Here is a 21,032-nt window from a genome sequence, read left to right as displayed (position 1 = left end):
CAACATTAATCTGGATGTAACACAAATGTGGTACAAGACAGGTTTAACCAGGATGAGTGGTGTTTATTTTATTTTTATATTTAATGTTTATTTTTATCCTATATGTGGATCAAACCATTGTTTTATCACACATCTCAAAAGGGCTAAAAAACTGTCAACCTCGTTCCAGCAAGACACCTGGTTCAGTGGTGTAGGGCACCGATTGTGAAGCTGCACATGCTGATTTAATAGTGCTGTGCTTTCAAAGTAAAAATAGCAATATTTGCTAACTTTGTCATATTTACTTCTTTTTCTCAGAAAGTAATTAAAGATAATATAAAAATCAAATTTAAGCGTAAATGCAAAAGCCAAATCTTGATTCTCAATGTTAACCGTTACATCTAAATGTGAAAAATATTTGTTAATGTTCAGTGTGTAAGATTTAGGTGAAAATGATCTATTGGCAGACATTAAAGGATAAATTATTAATTATTTCACTAGTGTGTTTCATCTAAATTGTACGAATTGTTGTTGTTGTTACCCTAGATTTTTAAATACTTTACATTAACATCGGAGCGGGTCCTCACCATGTTTTTTACAGTAGTCCAGCTGGAGTCTACCACAGGTTCTCTTTCATGTTTGGAAGGTGAGGGTGAGGTGAGGGGTATTCAGCTGCAACTTGTAACTTCACCACTGGATGTCACTAAATTCTACATACTGAACCTTTAAATCTTAATCTTATTGTTTAAATGTTGAATCTAAATTTAAATCTTCAACAAAGAAGCCCGACCCTTGTTCTAACCTTTACTCTATAATCAGCAGCTGCCTCGTCTTCCTGACTCATGATGAAAGTGAAAGTAAGTTTTGCCAGCGTCAGTGTCGATGTAAACTTCGGATGTGTGCGTGTCTGTCTGTGGAGGAGCGTGTACTGTAAGTCTTTTTATTGTTGTATTATTGTGTGATAGGTTTACAGTCATCTCTTACATAGATTGACCACTTCTCGGGACACACGCTGCATGGACAGTGTAGTGAACGGTGAAGTGGACCATGTGTTTCTCGTCAGTCGGTGTGTGCATGCCATGTAAACACTGTCTATGAGTGGTTTTCATAATTTCCCCGGAGATGTCGGGGGTTTGTAATCTCCAGCTTTTGAGTTGTGGTTTGCCGGACAGTGCAGAGTTGAATTTGTCCTGAGCAAATCCAGCCTGACACTGTTTCACACACTTCAAACTTAAAGGGAATCTCTCGCAGTGATGTGGTTGAACTTAGGTTCGGACAAATAATCATTCATTTCATATCATGTTCATCAGTAGCAATATAACAAACAATGTGCGTCATCATGTGCATTAGGGAGGGCTCTTGTAATGGCCAGTATAAACAGGAGGATGGATTTGAGCAAACAAACTTTTCACTGTTTTTATAGTGTTGCAGGAAGTCCAGAGTCCAGTCCTGAGGTCTGCTGTAGGATAGGGTAAAGAGGAAGTAAGGGGTCGTTGGTCACAGGCACATGAGGGAATGCAGTCTCCAACATTAATCTGGATGTAACACAAATGTGGTACAAGACAGGTTTAACCAGGATGAGTGGTGTTTATTTTATTTTTATATTTAATGTTTATTTTTATCCTATATGTGGATCAAACCATTGTTTTATCACACATCTCAAAAGGGCTAAAAAACTGTCAACCTCGTTCCAGCAAGACACCTGGTTCAGTGGTGTAGGGCACCGATTGTGAAGCTGCACATGCTGATTTAATAGTGCTGTGCTTTCAAAGTAAAAATAGCAATATTTGCTAACTTTGTCATATTTACTTCTTTTTCTCAGAAAGTAATTAAAGATAATATAAAAATCAAATTTAAGCGTAAATGCAAAAGCCAAATCTTGATTCTCAATGTTAACCGTTACATCTAAATGTGAAAAATATTTGTTAATGTTCAGTGTGTAAGATTTAGGTGAAAATGATCTATTGGCAGACATTAAAGGATAAATTATTAATTATTTCACTAGTGTGTTTCATCTAAATTGTACGAATTGTTGTTGTTGTTACCCTAGATTTTTAAATACTTTACATTAACATCGGAGCGGGTCCTCACCATGTTTTTTACAGTAGTCCAGCTGGAGTCTACCACAGGTTCTCTTTCATGTTTGGAAGGTGAGGGTGAGGTGAGGGGTATTCAGCTGCAACTTGTAACTTCACCACTGGATGTCACTAAATTCTACATACTGAACCTTTAAATCTTAATCTTATTGTTTAAATGTTGAATCTAAATTTAAATCTTCAACAAAGAAGCCCGACCCTTGTTCTAACCTTTACTCTATAATCAGCAGCTGCCTCGTCTTCCTGACTCATGATGAAAGTGAAAGTAAGTTTTGCCAGCGTCAGTGTCGATGTAAACTTCGGATGTGTGCGTGTCTGTCTGTGGAGGAGCGTGTACTGTAAGTCTTTTTATTGTTGTATTATTGTGTGATAGGTTTACAGTCATCTCTTACATAGATTGACCACTTCTCGGGACACACGCTGCATGGACAGTGTAGTGAACGGTGAAGTGGACCATGTGTTTCTCGTCAGTCGGTGTGTGCATGCCATGTAAACACTGTCTATGAGTGGTTTTCATAATTTCCCCGGAGATGTCGGGGGTTTGTAATCTCCAGCTTTTGAGTTGTGGTTTGCCGGACAGTGCAGAGTTGAATTTGTCCTGAGCAAATCCAGTCTGACACTGTTTCACACACTTCAAACTTAAAGGGAATCTCTCGCAGTGATGTGGTTGAACTTAGGTTCGGACAAATAATCATTCATTTCATATCATGTTCATCAGTAGCAATATAACAAAGGTTAATTATATATATTGCTTATTGTGTATGCGCAGTTTATTTATCTGGTTAAAATAAAAAATATTTGGAGGAAAATGCAGGGTGACAGTGTTTGTCATCTCTACCTATAAAGAAGAAACCACAACTTTCACTCAGGATCGACTTAACTAACATACATTTAACTTTTCTCAATGATCGAGGGACTAAGTTAACTTCCACAAAGTATAAATAGGTCACATTTAAGTTTCACTTGCAATAAATGAGGCACAGGGAGTCTGTGTGTCCTGAAATAATAACTAGATTGTTTTGCTGAAGTTGCAGCAGAAGTCTTGATAATATCACAGTTAGACAACAGCATATTTTTAGGCTTTCATTTATAGTGAACTGAACCAGTTCTATATACAGAGTACCTTCACCAACAAAGCATTAATAATTGTTAATAGTTGAAGAGCAATTGCAAGTCTGACATTTGTTTGTGTGCAGTTAGTTTCTAGACTATTTATGTCTATGTATCTTGCAATTAAGTGGGAGGAAGTGTGGGCGCGTGGAGACTTGAGTTACGATGACGGAGACTTGAAGTGGTTCAGACAAGAGCAATGGCTCATTTAACTGTGGATATACTTTCTTGAGCAGTTGTAGTGTAATTTCTGGTCACTATACAATGTCACAATATGAACGTCACTATATACCTTTAATCTGCACTACAATCTAATGTGTGCTGAAGTATAAGGAGAAACATAATTACTGATGATTACAACAAGTTTAACGCAGCAATGACGAATCAAATATTATACTCTATGTGTAACAATCAGTATGTAGTGTATGTATATCTTGTGTGAAGAAATGTTAATCTTTTTAAAAAAAGGCAGTCTGACAAAATGAAATATAATGGTGTCAAATCAGAGACAAATATCTTGTAAAAAACAGTAAACGGTTTGGACAGATATAATGGTGTCAAGAGTAAGAAAAACTGCCTTTTATTGGACTGAAGTTTTTGCACTTTTGGACCACGATTGGAACTTGATTTCTAACCACAACACAGTCAGTGTGCCATAAGCCAGGTGTCCTTATGTAAGACACTGAACTCCAAAGGACTCCTTACGACATGTCAGACATACAGAGTGCGTTTGTGATTAAGGCAGCCATTCACAAACTGTGTGGCACGCGCTAGACCGAGAGAGAGAGAGAGAGAGAGACAGAGAGAGGGAGAGAGAGAGACAGAGAGAGAGAGAGGGAGAGAGAGAGACAGAGAGAGAGAGACAGAGACAGAAGAAGAGAGGCAAAATGGACAGATACTTTTCAACAGTGAAAAGGAAATCAGCCGACAAGTCGGGCCTCGGCTCCTCGGAATGTCATCAGCGCTGTGTGGGTGTTCAGTGTAGAAAAAAATCAATCAATCAAAGTATCAAAGAAATCGGATGTATGAGAAGAGGATTTTTAAATGACCATATGGGAGTTCTGCTTAGGCTGTAATGTCAACTGCCAAGTTCCTCCAACAGCACAGCCCAGCAGATGCTAAGCTTTGAAACAATGTGAAAGAGAATCCCACGGCACATTCCCACTAGAGAACAGGATCCAGATGGGAAGTGTACAGCCCGGACCATGTTTACGTTGTAGCCAAAAAGAGAGAAGATAGACAGTGAAATCCTGTGGGACCCCAGTTTTTCACAATATCACTGGAGTCAATGGAATTTTGGAATTTCCCATCTCACCAATAAACACTAATCACTTGACTTAGTAAACTTGTTGACCAGTTCAGCTGGAAAATCTAAATGCAGGAGTGTCAAGATTATGACTGACGGTTAGTCTCTAGTTGTTCAGGGACATGTTTCGACACATCTCGTCCTGCAGCATGTGATTCCAGTATATTTAACGCACCCAAGATATCATCTTGTTATCTGGCATCACTGAGCCTAACATCGTCTTCCTGAATAACTTGGGTCACAAACCTCCTCTGTAGCAGGTTAGAGATGCAGCATGAGTTACCATGGCAATGTTACCCGGTAAGAACTGAGCCACCATTAAACCAGAAGTTACCTCGCCAACCACAAATCCTGCTTTGTAGTAGAGACCTTAGTCAACTCACAGTGAATCTGAGTCACACAAAACCATTTTATCCATTTTTTTCTTTTTATCATACTTTTATAAACCAGGAGACGTTTGTTGAAAAATCAGATTGTGTTTGGAAGCAATGGCATAAAAGGGATTGTTCCATAATTAGTATCTGTCATGAACATCAGCTGAAAGCTTCTCCTGCTGACTCATGAAATTCACATACAGTCACATGGGGCAGTTATGGGATCCATCGTCAGTCCCTAATATGAATGATGTGCACTGTAAAACCACATCTACACACAACAGATCCACAGGTACCTGAATTGATCTTGTTACAACACTGATGCAGAACAAGCCTGAGCTATAAAGCTCTTCCTTAGTTTTTCGCAGTGCAAGTGTGGTAAGTTGGAGACAGTTATACTCGCAAACATTGGACAATGTCCATCTCCTTTCACTGGTGCTTAATTGGGCCACTAAATATTTTTTCAACTGCAGTGCCCGTTCTAAAAAGGCCTGTTTGGAATGGGCTGTTTGGCCGGTGGTGATGCTGGCTGCTGAATTCCTTCTGAAACTGTAGAAGTGACGTGCAGTAACTAAGCTGACGCAAGTAAAGACCAACTTCACTTACACTGACGAGTCCCAACCGCTGCTGCCCCCGATAGGCGATGGTCTGTTTATTGAAATTTGATTGAAATTAAACGTAGAGCATGACCAATGCTATGCATGCACATGCCACATGGATCTCGAGGTATGTGAGACACATACAGACAGACAGAGATTTCTGGAAATATTAGGTAGATGAATCCTATAGAAGTTCTAAGATCTAATATTTATCATTATTGTGACTGAGTAGAATCATATGCAATTTTAGTGGTTAGACTTTGTGGAGATGCTGCCCAGATAAAAAAACAACTTGCAGTTTGATTCACAAAAACAGATCCCTGTGATTTCAAATGTGTATGTGAGTATTACATTTGAATAAAATGAGTTTATTTTAACTGTCATTGCAGGTAAATGAACATGGCCCCCATTGGTATCCTCTTCTTCATTTTCACTGTCATATGTGTCGGAGCAAAGGAAGGTAAGATTTAACATTATCTGTGCATTTCAAATGTGAAATGCTCCTCGGTGCTGATATTATCTTCATCCTGACCCTTTTTCTTCTCCAGTTCTTTTTACCGTGCAATGCAAGACTGAAAGCGTTGGACAGTATGGCCAGCAGTCACTGCTGGAGTGTTGGGTCCAAGCTGCCAACGGGGCAACAGATGCAGGAATCAGAGCCATCTCTTGGACGAAAGAGGGGTTGGAGGGGCCCTTAGTGTTTTTTAACAAAGGGAAAATGAATAAGACTCCAGGCTACCAACTTGCTGAGCCGCCCTTGAACAAGAAGCACACGAACGTGTCCCTGCTCATCGCCAACACTACGATGGCAAATGCTGGAGCTTACAAATGCATGGTGATAACGAACAGTGGCGATGCTGTGGGGGACATCAACCTCAAAGTCACAGGTTAGAGACTCCGGCTGTGGCTGACGGCTGAAACATTTTTTACAACTCTTTGACACAGATGCATCTAACTCATTTCGAAGCTTTATCCTGTGTAAAGTAGTTTTCTTTTTCTGTAAACTAATTTGTTACGTAGACAATTTACTTTTTGAAAGATTTAATTTTCTGTTGATTGTTGGGAGTTTGAGGGACTTTCCTTGCAGCTAAGCACTGTCAATTGGTGTGTTTCCTTATTTTCGCTTTCACTGTGACAAATAATCACTGCTGTTGGATCCTGCCCGTCTATTTATATGTTCAGCTGAACGACCACTTGTGCCTCCCCTTTTTCTTTTTGCAGCCAAATACAGTAAACCAACTATACGCTCCGACCCTAAAGAGATTACCGTAAAAAGAGATGGCGTCCTGACATGTGAATCGCACGGTGGCTACCCAAAAGGGGAGATTCGCTGGATTGTGGAGCATGACACGGAGTGGACCAAAGGCTCTAAAATGGAGGAAAAATTAGACAAGAGGGGTCTGTTTCACCTGTCCAGCAAGCTGCCTCTGCTGCGAGGATCCATTTTCTCCAAGTATACCTGTGCGGTGTATAGTGCCAGTGGCAGCAGAGAGGCAGAGGCCATATTTGTAGTAGAAGACATACCAAGCCTAGGAAGTAAGTTTTTCCCAGCACTATCCACCACACACCGTTTACACCATGCGCTGCACACAAAAGCCATATCAGCCATAGTAGCACCTAAGGCCCTGTTTTAACTGAAATTTGAAGCGACACAGATGTCATCACTATTACATAAGCAAAGCATTGTTTAGGATTGCACAACTGACAGGAACTTGAAACACAAGCCACTTCTAATATATTTTGTGTGGTTGGACTCCCACATAGCCCCAGTTTTCCAACAGAAACCAAAAGGGATTTGAAAGACCAGGAAATTCACACATATCCTGTAAAAATCAAACCACCAAAAAAACAGCAGAGGGTTTAGTTGAACAATGTTCTTCCTCCTCTTAGCTGAAGTCTGTTGATTTTATCCATAACTGGAGCCAACCCTCATTGTGCTGTTTTTCAAACGCTCTTCACAGAACAGACATGCTGAAACACATCTGTTAATCTGATCGTCATCAAAAGTTAATTTAATTTACCTGACAAAGAAACAACACTGTGCTTGACTGGGCAAGTCTTTGAAATCTGACCCCATGTCCAAACTTTGCAGACCCCTCTGGGATAAAAATAAAAGTAAATATTTTCAGATGGATATTCACACCAGTTCATGCAATTGTGACTCACTTTATGTATTAGAGCATGAAAAAACTTTTATTTGAACTCATGCAGCCCAAGGACGAGAGAAAGAGTTTGATGCAGCCTCCAAAATCATCGCTCCTGTGGTGGTTATTGGATCACTGATCGTTGGATTGTTGGTGGCCCTGCTGTTTCTTCGACGCCGACGTCAGAGTGAGTACCTACACAAGCACTCTTATGAGTTCTGTTCAAAAGGAATCATTCCGATCTTTTTGAGTAATGACTTCACACATGAAAGTACAATTAAAATCTACAGTTGCTGCTACTTGGTGTTTCTAACAAACTACATTTAATTTATTACACATCATAGAAATTAGAATCAGATTTATTGTCACTTCCATGATATATACTCGGCACACATGAAACCGAAATATGATTTCTCTACAGATACAACCCAAGAAAGGAGAAAAAATAATAGGGGGGGTGTAGCAACTGTTAATTATTGGACCATTTTCTTGACAGATGCTCGGAGACAATCCAAAGCAGCCATTTTGGGTACGTCCATGTTTAGAAACACAGGGCTTTCTGACCGTGTGTGTATAGATTTATAAAGTTTCTGTCTGCTTGAAACTGAACATCAGCTTCTGCTGTGTTGACTATGACAAAGTATTTGGGCCATAATAAATAAAGACAAGAAGAAAGAAGAAAAATTTGATAATGTGGAGCTGATGAGCCAAAAGATTAAGTATTTCATTATTTAATGTAATATAATATAAAGTAACCCATATTATAGTATACCTCAACAAGATGCATCAGTCTGTTCTTCTGATATAATATCACTCTAAAATGACACGTTGCCTAAAACTATGATTTTATTCTCATAAAATTATGACTTTATTCTTGTAATATTAGGATTTTATTCTTTTAAAATTATGACTTTATTCTCTATAAGAGGCCCTTATACTCCGTCAGATTGACAGATTAATTGCTGACGTTTGATGATTTATCTGAATTAAAACTAACTAAGATTAAGGTACTTTCATCGCTATTAAAAGGAAGCTTTTTTTTGAGTGGTGAACATAGAGAACACGTGGGTCGGTCACTTCCTCTAGACATAACACTTGAAACAACATGAAATAAAACTCACACACGCACCACAGTTTCCGATCTCACTCCTAGTTCTTTCGAGCTTATACTCACACACATGTTCGTCACTGTCTAGACTCAAAGCTGGCAGTCTGGCAGCGCACTCTGTATCATGATCTGTATGTCTCATTTGCTTACAGTGAGAAAACACATCAAAGTTCAGTGAAAAACTTTAGTTAAGAAATATGGCATGGCAGACTATGATACAGAGAAACATCACAGTCATCATAGTTTCCTATGTGATCTGTGGGGGAGCTTCATTCACGCACTCTTCACGCAGTGCAGAGCCACCAGCAACCCAACCTGTCCACGAGCGCACAACAGTGACATTGTTAAGAGAGTGTGCACGGACAGGTTGAACAGCTCTCTCTTACGCTGCTTATCACGGGGAATCAAACTGTGCTGGGGATTGTGGAAACCTGGGCTCAGCCACTCATCAGCAGTATTTGAATGACCAGTCATTGTAATGCTCTTTTACATTTTTTTTTTCCAGGTGGCCATTTGAGAAGCGATCCAGGCGAGGAGGAGGGTACGTCTCAATGACAGTATTTTGACTCAGCTTTGTTTTAGAACAGTTCTCACATGCATTCCTTAAGATCTAATTCACGCTTTCACTTTCACTTTTACAGGTCTGGATGCAATCGACAACAGCTTCCAGATGTGAGGTAACTGCAGCACTGTCAAATTAGTTTCACCCAGGGGCAGGGCCAGGGAACGGGGCCAGGGGGAGAGACAGGCCCTAGCTGAAATGTCATTGGCCCCTGAAGTGTCACGTGTTTGGTTACTTACAAAGAGTAAAAATGTCAATTTGTTAAGGATTTATATTTTCTAAGTGTAACCCGTTTCTCCAGGTAAGTGTACTGATAACTGATTTACTTAACTATGAATTAAAGCTGGGCTAACATCAGAAAACTCTAGGTACGACAACGGAGCCCTAAATAAAAAGAGGTCAGCAGAGAACAGACTTCAGTCTCTGGAAGGTACTTGGGGTGTTTGTCACTCCCTGCGGCATGCGATTAAACTCCCAGAAACCAAGTTGGAATACGAAGGTGGTCTTTGGCTTGTCAGCCTCGTCGACTTCGATCTGACAGAAGCCAGATTTAGGGTCTTATTCAGGGTTACATAAGCTTTTTCCAAGAACACAATGAACAATTTCTGTCAGAATATATTCAATGATATTGACCTCTCTGTGTGAATTCTGGCTCCTGATTGAGAAACCTCCTGCATCCACCCCCCAGTTTCAGTTGCATATTTGTGTGTGTGTATTAGCAGTAATTTAGTTTCTCTCTCTCTCTGCAGGAAACACTTCATGTTCACATAACTTACTGTCAGCTTCTGAAATCATCACTTCCTTGTGTGCTCACTGAACAATATAACCAGAGATAACTTGTATCATTACTGTGATTCATCAAAGCACATCTTCATTTACCCATTATCTCCTATAACACTTTGAAAATCAAGTCTGAATCTAATACAGGAGTGCAAATGTCAGGTAAAAAGAGCAATATCATAATGTGAGGTTGTTGGACATCTGGGTCAGTGCTGGTCGGTGACACACTGGACCTTTTAGGTAAAGGTCAGGGTTAGGCATTTAGTTGAGATGGTTAAGGATAGGGTAAGTGGCTAGGGAATTCATTATATCAACAAGTGCCCTCACAACTATAGAGAGATGTGCGTGTGTGTGTATTCTGTCAAAATGAAACTAATGTAACTTTCTGTTATGATGGCACACATTTTGACTTTTGCTTTTATTATCCACATGACTCAATGTGTGTGTGTGTGTTATACCATATTTCTTTCTTAATGAAAGCAAATGTAACAAATCAGATGAAAAAATAACACTGTGTTTGTAAGGCTGTTTTCAGACCTAAACTTCAGAAAAGGAATTTGTATTTCACATATGAAGAATGCAGTGGGAGGATCTCTGAGTCAGAAGCATTTATAAGAACAGAATAATGTGCAGGACAATCAGGCGAGGGGTGTTGTCTGGGTAGATCGAGTAGGAGGCAGAGTATGATATAAATTCAGGTAAATCACAAGAAATGATTACTCTTAAATTACATATTTTCAGATTTATATTTCCATGACAATTAAAAATATGTAGCATATAACTTTATATAGAAATGTATAACAAGTTTTGGGGTCTTAGGTCTGTCTGATTTTATTTGCATGTGTATGAAAAAATTCAACCCTTGCAAATTTCATATCCTCATTCTAGCCACTGAGAAAGTACCACACTAAAAGACCAGTTGTACCAGAAGTCACATGATTTCACTCTCTGGCTACTGTGGGATTGTAAACAATGTATTTGTTTGACTAACTGTGATAACTGCTCGTGTTATGTTTGGCAGTAATTGGCAGCTTAGCTTCACCCTCTCAGACAGGTATTCAGTTTCATTTTTCATGTGACTTAAGATAAGGTGCAACCAGTAAACTTAACAACCTGTGACCTGTGATTCTTTGGGTCAATTGTTAACTTGTAGGAGAGAAAAACAAGACCCGTATGAACTTTGAATATCGCTTCAATTTTCACATTCTGGCAATTTAAATAAAAACATGTGTGTCAGGATAAAAATAAAAGCTATGATAGGACCGTGCACTTTTCCTTTGATTAACATGAAGTTCATGAACTGTGTGAAGTATGATCTTTTAATGTGACTTAAATAAACACTGAACGGAAAAATGCGAGTGTGTTGGTGGTGCATTTGTTATTTCTTTCGCACGCTCATCTAGATTAGATTTCAGGTATTCCATTTCAGTTAAACAAGTGGGAAACATGAAGGCTGTGTAAGTCTGTGTTTTTCAGTAATAACTTCTTGTCCCTCAGTTTGTGGTATCCTGTTTTGTTACATAGACCTGTAAATCTTTTCTCCTCCCTGATCAGCTACTTCGATAAGAGAATAGCCTGCTATTGTACAGATCTTTTCGACTTCCTCATTCCGCTGTTAGAGAGATTATAATCATCCTTGTTCCTCTTTTCTCTTTGCCTTGTCTATGTGGAAAATGTGTCTCATCGCTGCTTACAATTCTTGTACACAGTTCCTTTTCCTCTATTCCAGGCTTTTGTTATCTCTGTTAATTAAAGTTGTGCAGCACTATCACAGTTCTTAAAACACACTGTGTGTAATTAATAGTATCAGTTTGTTGTGATACTTTTTATTCGGCTTTAAATTTGGATCAAACATCTCATTGATGTTTCTCCCATTCAAATATCAGATTGATCTTCTCTTATCTTCCTTTGATCGTCTTGTAATGTTGGTAAATAAAATGATATATTTTGATCTCACATCACTTTGATGCACATTGAACAAGAAGTAGCTTAAACTTCACTCAAGCCTGCCATCTGCTGGACAAATCTTATTACAACATGTTTGGCCATGAGAGCAAAAGTGAGCTACATGAAAATGTATTTATAGCATGGTAGATTTGATTTCAGAATAAGTTTGATACATCACCTCCAGCAGTAGCGGGCCTGCTTCAGTGGTCCCGCTTTAAAGCAGTCATAAACTTCAGCATGTTAACATATCATCAAGAAGAGTCATGGAAAGTTTTAAAGAGAGAGTACAAGACTATGAGAGCTTCAAGCCAAGCCAGTAACTCCAATTTGAGATGAGGTTGTTTTCCACATAGAGGTTTATACGACATGTTACATGTATTTCCACATATTTAATTCAATTTGGTATATTATTCATGCAAACATCACAGGGATTTCTCTTTGCTTTTACTTTTATTTAACCACTTACTTCAAATTGAGCCTTATTGTTCTACTGTTTATACAAAGTACAATGAGATAAAGATAAGAAAATGATCTTGTTAGTGACATGCATCTTCCATGGTTGTGAAGTTTGAGACTTGTTGTATTTTGGCTTTTGATTTATGTTGTGGAGTCAGAACCCACTTGCATTTGGGTTTTTTGATTTTTTGATTTGTCTTTGAGTTCTTTGTTTTTGTTCTTTCTTTGGTTCTGTTTAGTCCATCCTCTTCTTTTAGAGTTTCAGTTTTGGATCACCTGCCCTCTGATTGTTTACCAGTTCATATTCTGATGAAATATTTTGCTCAGCCTTTTCCTTTTTTTGCATATGTCTGCACTTGGGTGCACTTACCGGAACATTTATTAAAACTATGTCATTATTTATTGAGAGGTGAACAATTGTAATCTATCATCCTTAACCTATGACATGTTTTCAAGACAATTATTTTTTTTCTAATTTATGTTAGAGCAGCAAAGAGGTGAGTAAAAAACACAAAATATCAGTATCTAACTTAAACACCAGCAATCAAATGTTAACATAATATATAAAGTGTAACATTTTGAACCCAATGAGTTCTTTAGCATTTACATTTTCCCACAACCACACATGTATTCATCATTTAGTTTTCAACATCATAACCTTCTTGTCTGTCCTACAAGTTAAAGGTCACATCTCTGTTTCGGGGCCATGACGGGAAGAAGAATGAAATCAAATGATTTTACATTCACAGGTTGCACGCTATCACACCACATCTCGCAGCACAGGAAGCAACTGTTGTCACCGTGTATGTACGTGTAAGAAACAGCATCTGCCTTCATTGCTGCAGCATGATGCTGCTCAGCTGGTTTACAGTGTTCCTCTGTATTTCTGCAAACACAGGTGAGTCCATTCACTTCTCTTAACGTGAGAGGGAAGGTTTTTCTGCAGCTCAAGACTATCTGCGACAACATTCATCGTATTATCATGATGATGATAATAATAAACTTTTTATACAACACTTTGCATAGTTACATACCATCGGAATTAGAACATCGCATAGTAGTAGGGTTGATAAGGGCTTGACCTTTTTATGTTACGATTTGGCCCTTAAAACTGAACTGAATTGAATGCCTTTTTTTCATTCATTTATCTTTGTAACCTAGTTTAGGTAAGTGCTATACAAATGGTAAAATGTATTATTATTATTATTATTATTATTATTATTATTATTATTATTATTATTATTATTATTATTATTATTATTAGACACAATAGATGATATGATATGAAAACTAAGTCTAATAAAAAATAAATATCTCATAGCTTTAGTGGTGTAGGATGGATAGATAGATAGATAAGATAGGTCATATCAGCAGAGAAGTTGAAGTCTTATAAACAATAAATATATATTACATATATATTGAATATTGTATGTATATATTGTGTACTTTTCATCAATAAAAGTCACAATTACACTCCAATTACATCACATTCAGAAAGTTATCAGAATCAGAATCAGAATCCTTTATTGTCAATGTTCAAGATTGTCACCAACAGTTGAAACAGTGACAATTATTTAGCAGATCTGATTTTTAGAAATCCGAACAAGAATCAAGAAGTAAAAATCTAAAAGTAGATATTTTATGAAAAAAACAGCTAAAGAGAATAAACATAAGTGTAACAGCGTAATAACAGTGCAATTTGTACAGTAGGACAGTCAACCTGAAAGTCCACCTGAGTATTAGTGCATAATGATTCCGTGCAAAATTACAGCTACAGAAAAAAACTGTGAATGTTTTCTTGTGTGTGTGTCTTGTTTAAAACAGTTCTTGGATAGAATGTGAAGGGGAGTGTGTGTGTGTGTGTATGTGTGTTGTATAACAGTCCTTAGAAGGTATGGGTGGGGTTGGGGTGATGGTTTTGACGGCCTGTAGGTAAAAGCTGTTTAACAGTCTTGTGATTATCCAGTCAGTGTTAAAATAAAACAGATGTCTATGTCTTGTGGTTTGTCCTTAAACCCTCTGATCACACTGTCTTTTGTTGTTAATCACAGGGGATGTTGTAGTGTGGCGAGAGCCCGGTGAGAACGTCACCTTAGAGTGCTGCTTTGCAGAATGTCCCAGCAGCATCAACGGCTTCAGGGGGATGTATCTGTATCATGGTTTAAATCCGCAGGAGGAGGTGTTGCACTATTTCAATGGCTCTGGATATGAAAAAATCACCCCACGAATCGGCTACAAAGAGAGGGTTGAGAAAATAGGATCTCTGAGGAACCACACCATCACCATCAGCAATCTGGTCGCCAAGGATTCTGGCATCTACAGCTGTGTCTACAAAAGTATTTCCACGACTGACGTTGTATGCAACGTCTACATACTTAGAATATCAGGTGCGTTTTAACCATGGTTTTAACTTTATCAGCTCAGGTATTGTGTCGCAGTAAGGCCAAGGTGCAGGAAAGTCAACACAGGACTTCATGTGAGATATCCATTTAATTCTTCTTTGAATTTATGGTATTATTCATCGGGTAATAATCTAGATTTTCCTTCAATATATCATTTTTATGACTATAGTTATGAGTGACTGGCAGAACAAGATTTATAGGAACTCGAATGGCACTCACAAGACCTCATAGCTCCTTAAATTCAATCAAACTGCACCAAATTTCACACAATCTTGGTTTTCACATCCTTAAATCTTAAATCTAATCTAGATTCGTGCATCCATTCCTGGGGAGATTGGTGAGAAAGTGTCAAATGACGTCCAATCTCACGTTCTTAAAACGCCAGACTCCTCATCAAATCTGCTCAAAGAGAGCATGTGACTCTCCATTGGCCTCATATCAATTTTAGAATTGGTTTAATTAGTTTATTCTGGACTTGCACCCAAGTACATTTCAGATCTTTAGTGGGTTCTTCCTTCACCTATACTGCATCCGTCCACTAAATTCTGTAATAATCTGTCCAGTACTTCTCATTTAATCCTACAAATTAACAGACAAACAAACAATGCTGATGTAAACCTCTTTGGTGAAAGTGAATATAGGATGAGTATATTAAATATATTCAAAACATTTCCTATGTCTTTATGTATATATTTAATGTGCACCTTATTTTAATTCCACATGGCCTATCCTTCAGATTTATGTACAATTCAGTTTAATATTCCAAAATTAGCTGTGCCACATACGCTCTCTCTGTGTTGGGATTGCAACATTTCCATGGGGACAGTACATTTCCTTTGCTGTAATCCATTTCTTGCCTTTTTTCATGGAGAAGAACCCTGTTTCAGTCCAACAGAGGAGCCTCACCCCCACGACGATGAGAATATTCTACTTCTGGTGTTAGTCATCGCTGTCGCCTGTGTCATCAGCATATTTGTTACCATCATGTTCGTCCTGTTGATTCTGAAGGTGAGTTCAGACCACGAGGAAAAAACTCTGTGCTTGATCAAACTTGATTATTCTGGTTTCAATCTTTTCACCTCAACCAAAGCACTGCAAACTGTTTGCTGCATATCTGCAAAGATTGATTTATTGTGCGTTAACACAATTTATCAGTTTATCACACTTGTCCCACAGGACTGCTGCTGAAGATATCAGGTTTACTCTGTTGTTGCTGAATACGTCTAAAACTACTTGATGCTCTGTCTGCATGTGTTCAAACTTATTGTTGTACTGTTTAAATTTTTTCCTAACAATGTCTGAAGTTAAATATAATTTATCTTAAAAAAAATTCTCACTGATCTGGTGAAATATGCTGCGGCGGCTGAAAAGATATTATAATCAGCAATTGACTCCAGGCAGTGGATGGAAGTTTGCATCCCCAAAATATACAGTCATAATAATAACAAATCAATAAATCAAATAACACACTAGATGAAATAAAAAAACTGTGAGATGAAGTTGATCCACCAATCGGTCGAAGAAAAATGTTGAAAAAGCTAAATATTTGGAGAGGCTGAATAAAACACTGATAGGACTCTTTAGTAGAATACAAATCAAATTCGGGGTAAATACTCTGAGAAGCTAAATCCTGTTTTGTTGGTAAGTGTGTGCTGGAGTTGAGGCCAGTGACATCACAAAGTCACAGAAGTCCTGACGGCTCGGTTCAGTGTTTGACTCAGGTTGTGTTCGTTTCTCTGAAACTGAGCATTTTGTGATGCATGCTTTATCTTTACTTATGTAGCTCCTTGATCTGCTTCATAGTCAGAAGACAAGTGAATCTCACTCTACAAAATTGGACCTTTAAATGTTGTCAGTTGATGTTCAAATATGATGTTTAACAGGTTTTCTAACATGCAGATTGTAATTTTAACATTTTACTCCCTGCAGTTGAAACAATGGACTAGAAGCAAAAGAGCAAGAAGTGCCGCCAACGAACTTGTGTATGAAGTCATGGCCAAGAACAGATACATCCCTCCCAGGTTGTCATCGCCAAATCAGTTTGATTTCGCTTAAAAAATGAAAATGCAGGGAGAGTGCTATTTGATGAATGACCATTTTCATCTTGATGCCTGGTTTTTACTTGTTAAATAGGTTTTGTTCGATTCAAATTTTCGAGTCAATTAAATAAACTTAGGAAAAATAAAATTTTGCATATAAAGTTTATCAGCATATTAAACCTGCTATATATGTTTAATTCTTATTAAAACGCCACCTAATTGAAATCATTATTGAAATTAGCACTTTTAATATTTCTTATATTTTTGCTGTATTTGGCTGCTTTTACATGAGTGATAGAAAAGCTAATAAAGCATTTGATTTGAAATTGCAGGAGTTTTAGCTTTATAAAAATCACAAATGAATTCAGTCTGATTAAAAAATATTCCAAAGTATTTCAAATAACTCATTTTATTTTTAAAAACTCACAAAGGATGTCCATGATTAATTAAAGGGACACATGAGTTCTGCAGGGAACACAATAGAAGTAAAAATTAAATGAAACAATTACAAGTGAGTCACAAACAAACAGGCAGGGAGGTGGTGTGGTGGAGAGGTGAGTACGTGTACTGTATGACAGAGGAGGTCGGGGGCAGGTGGTCAAAGTGAACTCAGTGTGCTCATATCACAAATGAATACAAATCTAATATAATGCATTTAATAATGATTGAGACAATTCACATTTTGTAGCAAACATGAATAATGTTAAATATGCAAACAGAACCCCTAATAATAAAGGTGTTCATGAAAATGATTGTATTTAAAATATTTTTTTAGTTGTATAACATATCTTTTTTGGTATTGTGACTTTAACCATTTAGTTTGTTGTGTGTTTTTTATGGCTGCTGTCTGTGCTGAGTCTGATTTGTGTCTTTCTTCAGTTTTTTAACCATGTGTCAGATTTTGTCTTGATGTGAAAGCAAAGAAATTGAATTTGTGGTGTGCAAACAAATGCAGAAGAGAATAAAAAACGATGAACTGATGAATGCACTGAAGCCATCATGTCACTACTTGTTGGAAATATGTGGGCAGGAAGTGTATGACAAAACAAACCACAGGTGGAAGAAAAACAATGTCTGACAGTCATAGAGTAATGATGGTTTGTACAGTTTAGAAAGGTTTAGGGCTTTTTATTTCATTTATTTGTGTATTTGACAGGGACAGAGCAAAGACACACTATAACAGGCTAAAGAAACTTAAAACACATTTTCATGGTACATGGACTGTATTTATATAGCACTTTTCTACATAGTGCTTTACTGTACAGTTTTGCCATTCACCCATTCACACATACATGTATACAGTGCAACTGACAACGCTCTGGTTAGTGGATGATTCAGTTTCAGATTCAGACTTTTTATTCATCCCACAGAGGGGAAATTTCCTTATTGCAGCTGCATAAGTACACAAATTAAATGAAAATAAATAAAAATAAAAATATAAAATTATAAACATCAGACAGAATCTAAGTTATATACATATAAATAGAGCAATTGCACTTCTGATATATATGGTAGAGAAAAAAAATGATTGCACTAAGAGATTACATTTGAAACTGTGATATACAGTATTGTACATTAAGAGCTGCACCTGCCTGTAGGATTTCTATCTGGGGCTAACTTACAATCATGGTCCCTGGTTCAGCTTTTTTCATCCTAAAGTGTCATTGTTAAAATTAAAGGTGTAAGTTAATTCAACTTAAATAAAAATACATTTTAAAATGAGAAAAGTTTAATCATAGAAATCATAGAAAATTAAAAAGCCTGCGTGGAGCTGCTTGATCAGTGAGTACAGGTTTAGTTGTTTTTCAGTAATTTTTTAACCTTTTGATTAAATGTTTTCAGATCAGTTTTTTTATTCCTGTAGATACAAAAAATACCGAAAAACATGACAGACTGAAAAGTAGTTTTGCAATTATACTGTTCACCGACGAAGGCTTCACTGATCTTTTCTTTGTGACATACAGTCAGCTGTGGCAAGATTGTTGACGCGTTTGAAAATCAATTTGATAAAAATCTAAATGTTTGTTGAGCTAAAACATATTCACAGTTGAATTGATTAAAGGAATAAACTGTTCATTCTTTGTTAAAATTAAAATTATACTTAATAATGGTTAGATTTTGTGAGAGTGGCTGTTTAGGGGTTTGCATACAGCCACAGTTGAACATGTCTGAGCTTACTTCCTGACAGTGGTTTATCTTTTCCTGTCCAGCAGCATCACATGTGTCTCACACTATGGCATGCTGCTGCATGTCTGTGCAAACACATGGAAACCACACAACCACAGCCTCTATTTTGTCAGAACATAGTGGAATAGGTACATGTAGCCCCCGGTGAGGACGATCATATAAGAGTGTGTATGTTGATAGTTGCTCCAAAGGTTCAGTGTGTAGAATTTAGTGACATCTAGTGGTGAAGCTACGTGTTGCAGCTGAACACCCCTCACCTCACCCTCACCTTTCAAACATGAGAGAGAACCTGTGGTGAACTTCAGTTGTCATAAAAACTCAAAAGATGTTTAGTCTGTCCAGTCTGGACTAATGTAAAAAACCTGATGACCTCCACAGAGAGGACCTGCTCCTGATGTAAATATAAAGTATTTAAATATAAAAGGTCCATTCTTGGGTAAAGAAAACAACAATTCATACAATTTAGATGAGACACACTGGTGAAAACATAACTAGGGTTATTTATATTCAATTTCTCCCAATAGATCCCTTCCACCTAAATATTACACATGGAACCTTTAACTCTTCACTTGTGCTTTTTGCTCAACATTACCTGCTTGTCATCACTGTCAGCTTTCCATTTCATAAAGGTAGATTGAGTTACATGATTATCACAAACACACTGTCATTGCCCTGAAATAGCTGCAATCCTCAAGGATGAAAACACAAACATACACACACGCCCCCATCTGTGTTTCTATCATGGTGCAAACACAGAAACCCACAAACAATTACTCTTATAATGTATTTTGGAAACACAAATTTGTACATGTATGTGTAAAAGTAAGGAGCAGATATTTGTTGACCACTTCTAGGCTGAGAAACACTGAAATCTAGTACAACTATTATTAGTGCTATCTGTTCCTCCTGTGCTTTTTCTGTTGCATTACATGTGAACCTGTTTTTGTAATATTGCTGTAGTGCAACATTTAACCTGTTTCCAATCTTAACCAGAAGAGAGTGGCATTGGACAGGAATTACACTGCAGCATTCTGTGTACTTTAAAATATCGGTTTGTTGTAATACTGAAAACTTGTAGCAGAAAGCTTCACTTCACAGGACCACGTCTAAATGGGTTCAACTTGTACACACATGGTTTAGCAATGTCATTTCAGTGAGTTGAAGATTAAAATGATCATGGTAAGCCCAAGGTCATGAACTGGAGCAATGGATGAAGGTAACTTTATCAGGTCAGCAGTTCAGCTAACTGATAAATTCACTTGAAGTCAACATGTCACCACTTGTGGGCAGGAAGTGTATGACAAAACAAACCACAGGTGGCAAGAAAACAATGTCTGACAGTCATAGAGTAATGATGGTTTGTACAGTTCAGAAAGGTTTAGGGCTTTTTATTTCATTCATTTGTGTATTTGACAGGGACAGAGCAAAGACACACTATAACAGGCTAAATAAACTTAAAACACATTTTCATGGTACATGGACTGTATTTATATAGCACTTTTCTACATCGTGCTTTACCGTACAGTTTTGCCATTCACCCATTCACACATAAATTTATAGTGTGCAACACTTTCTCTATCCCAGAATGGGATCAAACTGACAACACTCTGGTTAGTGGATGATTCAGTTTCAGATTCAGACTTTTTATTCATATCACAGAGGGGAAATTTCCTTATTGCAGCTGCATAAGTTCCTGTCCAGCAGCATCACATGTGTCTCACACTATGGCATGCTGCTGCATGTCTGTGCAAACACATGGAAACCACACAACCACAGCCTCTATTTTGTCAGAACATAGTGGAATAGGTACATGTAGCCCCCGGTGAGGACGATCATATAAGAGTGTGTATGTTGATAGTTGCTCCAAAGGTTCAGTGTGTAGAATTTAGTGACATCTAGTGGTGAAGCTACGTGTTGCAGCTGAACACCCCTCACCTCACCCT

The 21,032-nt window shown here is 37.7% G+C and overlaps 2 protein-coding genes across 5 annotated transcripts; both read left to right on the top strand.

Moving 5' to 3' along the window:
* Positions 1-2,270: 2,270 nt before the first annotated feature.
* On the top strand, positions 2,271-11,413 carry LOC109627285 (CD276 antigen homolog). 4 transcript variants are annotated; one of them, XM_069529898.1, is made up of 9 exons: positions 2,283-2,340; positions 5,854-5,924; positions 6,013-6,351; positions 6,686-7,000; positions 7,676-7,795; positions 8,105-8,137; positions 9,222-9,257; positions 9,358-9,393; positions 10,028-11,413. In XM_069529898.1, exons 2-8 carry the CDS (start codon positions 5,858-5,860, stop codon positions 9,390-9,392), a joined length of 945 nt encoding a protein of 314 aa, XP_069385999.1. In that variant the 5' UTR covers positions 2,283-2,340; positions 5,854-5,857; the 3' UTR covers position 9,393; positions 10,028-11,413. The 4 variants fall into 4 exon arrangements, with proteins under 4 accessions (XP_069386000.1, XP_069385999.1, XP_019939328.2 ...); XM_020083769.2 differs by having other exon boundaries at positions 2,303-2,413; XM_069529899.1 differs by lacking the exon at positions 8,105-8,137 and having other exon boundaries at positions 2,271-2,340.
* A 1,723-nt stretch (positions 11,414-13,136) lies between these two features.
* LOC138411113 (uncharacterized) lies at positions 13,137-17,890 on the top strand. Its single transcript, XM_069529897.1, has 4 exons — positions 13,137-13,359; positions 14,513-14,848; positions 15,738-15,871; positions 16,793-17,890. The coding sequence occupies exons 1-4, from the start codon at positions 13,308-13,310 to the stop codon at positions 16,916-16,918; spliced, it is 648 nt and encodes a 215-aa protein (XP_069385998.1). The 5' UTR covers positions 13,137-13,307; the 3' UTR covers positions 16,919-17,890.
* The last annotated feature ends 3,142 nt before the right edge of the window (positions 17,891-21,032 follow it).

Source organism: Paralichthys olivaceus, chromosome 8 (assembly GCF_024713975.1).
Source record: "Paralichthys olivaceus isolate ysfri-2021 chromosome 8, ASM2471397v2, whole genome shotgun sequence".
NCBI lineage: Eukaryota > Metazoa > Chordata > Actinopteri > Pleuronectiformes > Paralichthyidae > Paralichthys > Paralichthys olivaceus.
Note: the sequence above shows the minus strand (reverse complement) of the source record. Positions and strands in the feature narration are given on the sequence as shown.

Excerpts from the sequence above, each read along its gene's own strand:
- LOC109627285 (XM_069529898.1), top strand. The coding sequence starts at position 5,858 with ATGAACATGGCCCCCATTGGTATCCTCTTCTTCATTTTCACTGTCATA. Across the intron at positions 5,925-6,012 it reads ATGTGTCGGAGCAAAGGAAG|TTCTTTTTACCGTGCAATGC; the intron begins GTAAGATTTAAC and ends TTTCTTCTCCAG. Across the intron at positions 7,796-8,104 it reads TCTTCGACGCCGACGTCAGA|ATGCTCGGAGACAATCCAAA; the intron begins GTGAGTACCTAC and ends TTTTCTTGACAG.
- LOC138411113 (XM_069529897.1), top strand. The coding sequence starts at position 13,308 with ATGATGCTGCTCAGCTGGTTTACAGTGTTCCTCTGTATTTCTGCAAAC. Across the intron at positions 14,849-15,737 it reads CTACATACTTAGAATATCAG|AACCCTGTTTCAGTCCAACA; the intron begins GTGCGTTTTAAC and ends TTCATGGAGAAG. Across the intron at positions 15,872-16,792 it reads TCGTCCTGTTGATTCTGAAG|TTGAAACAATGGACTAGAAG; the intron begins GTGAGTTCAGAC and ends TACTCCCTGCAG.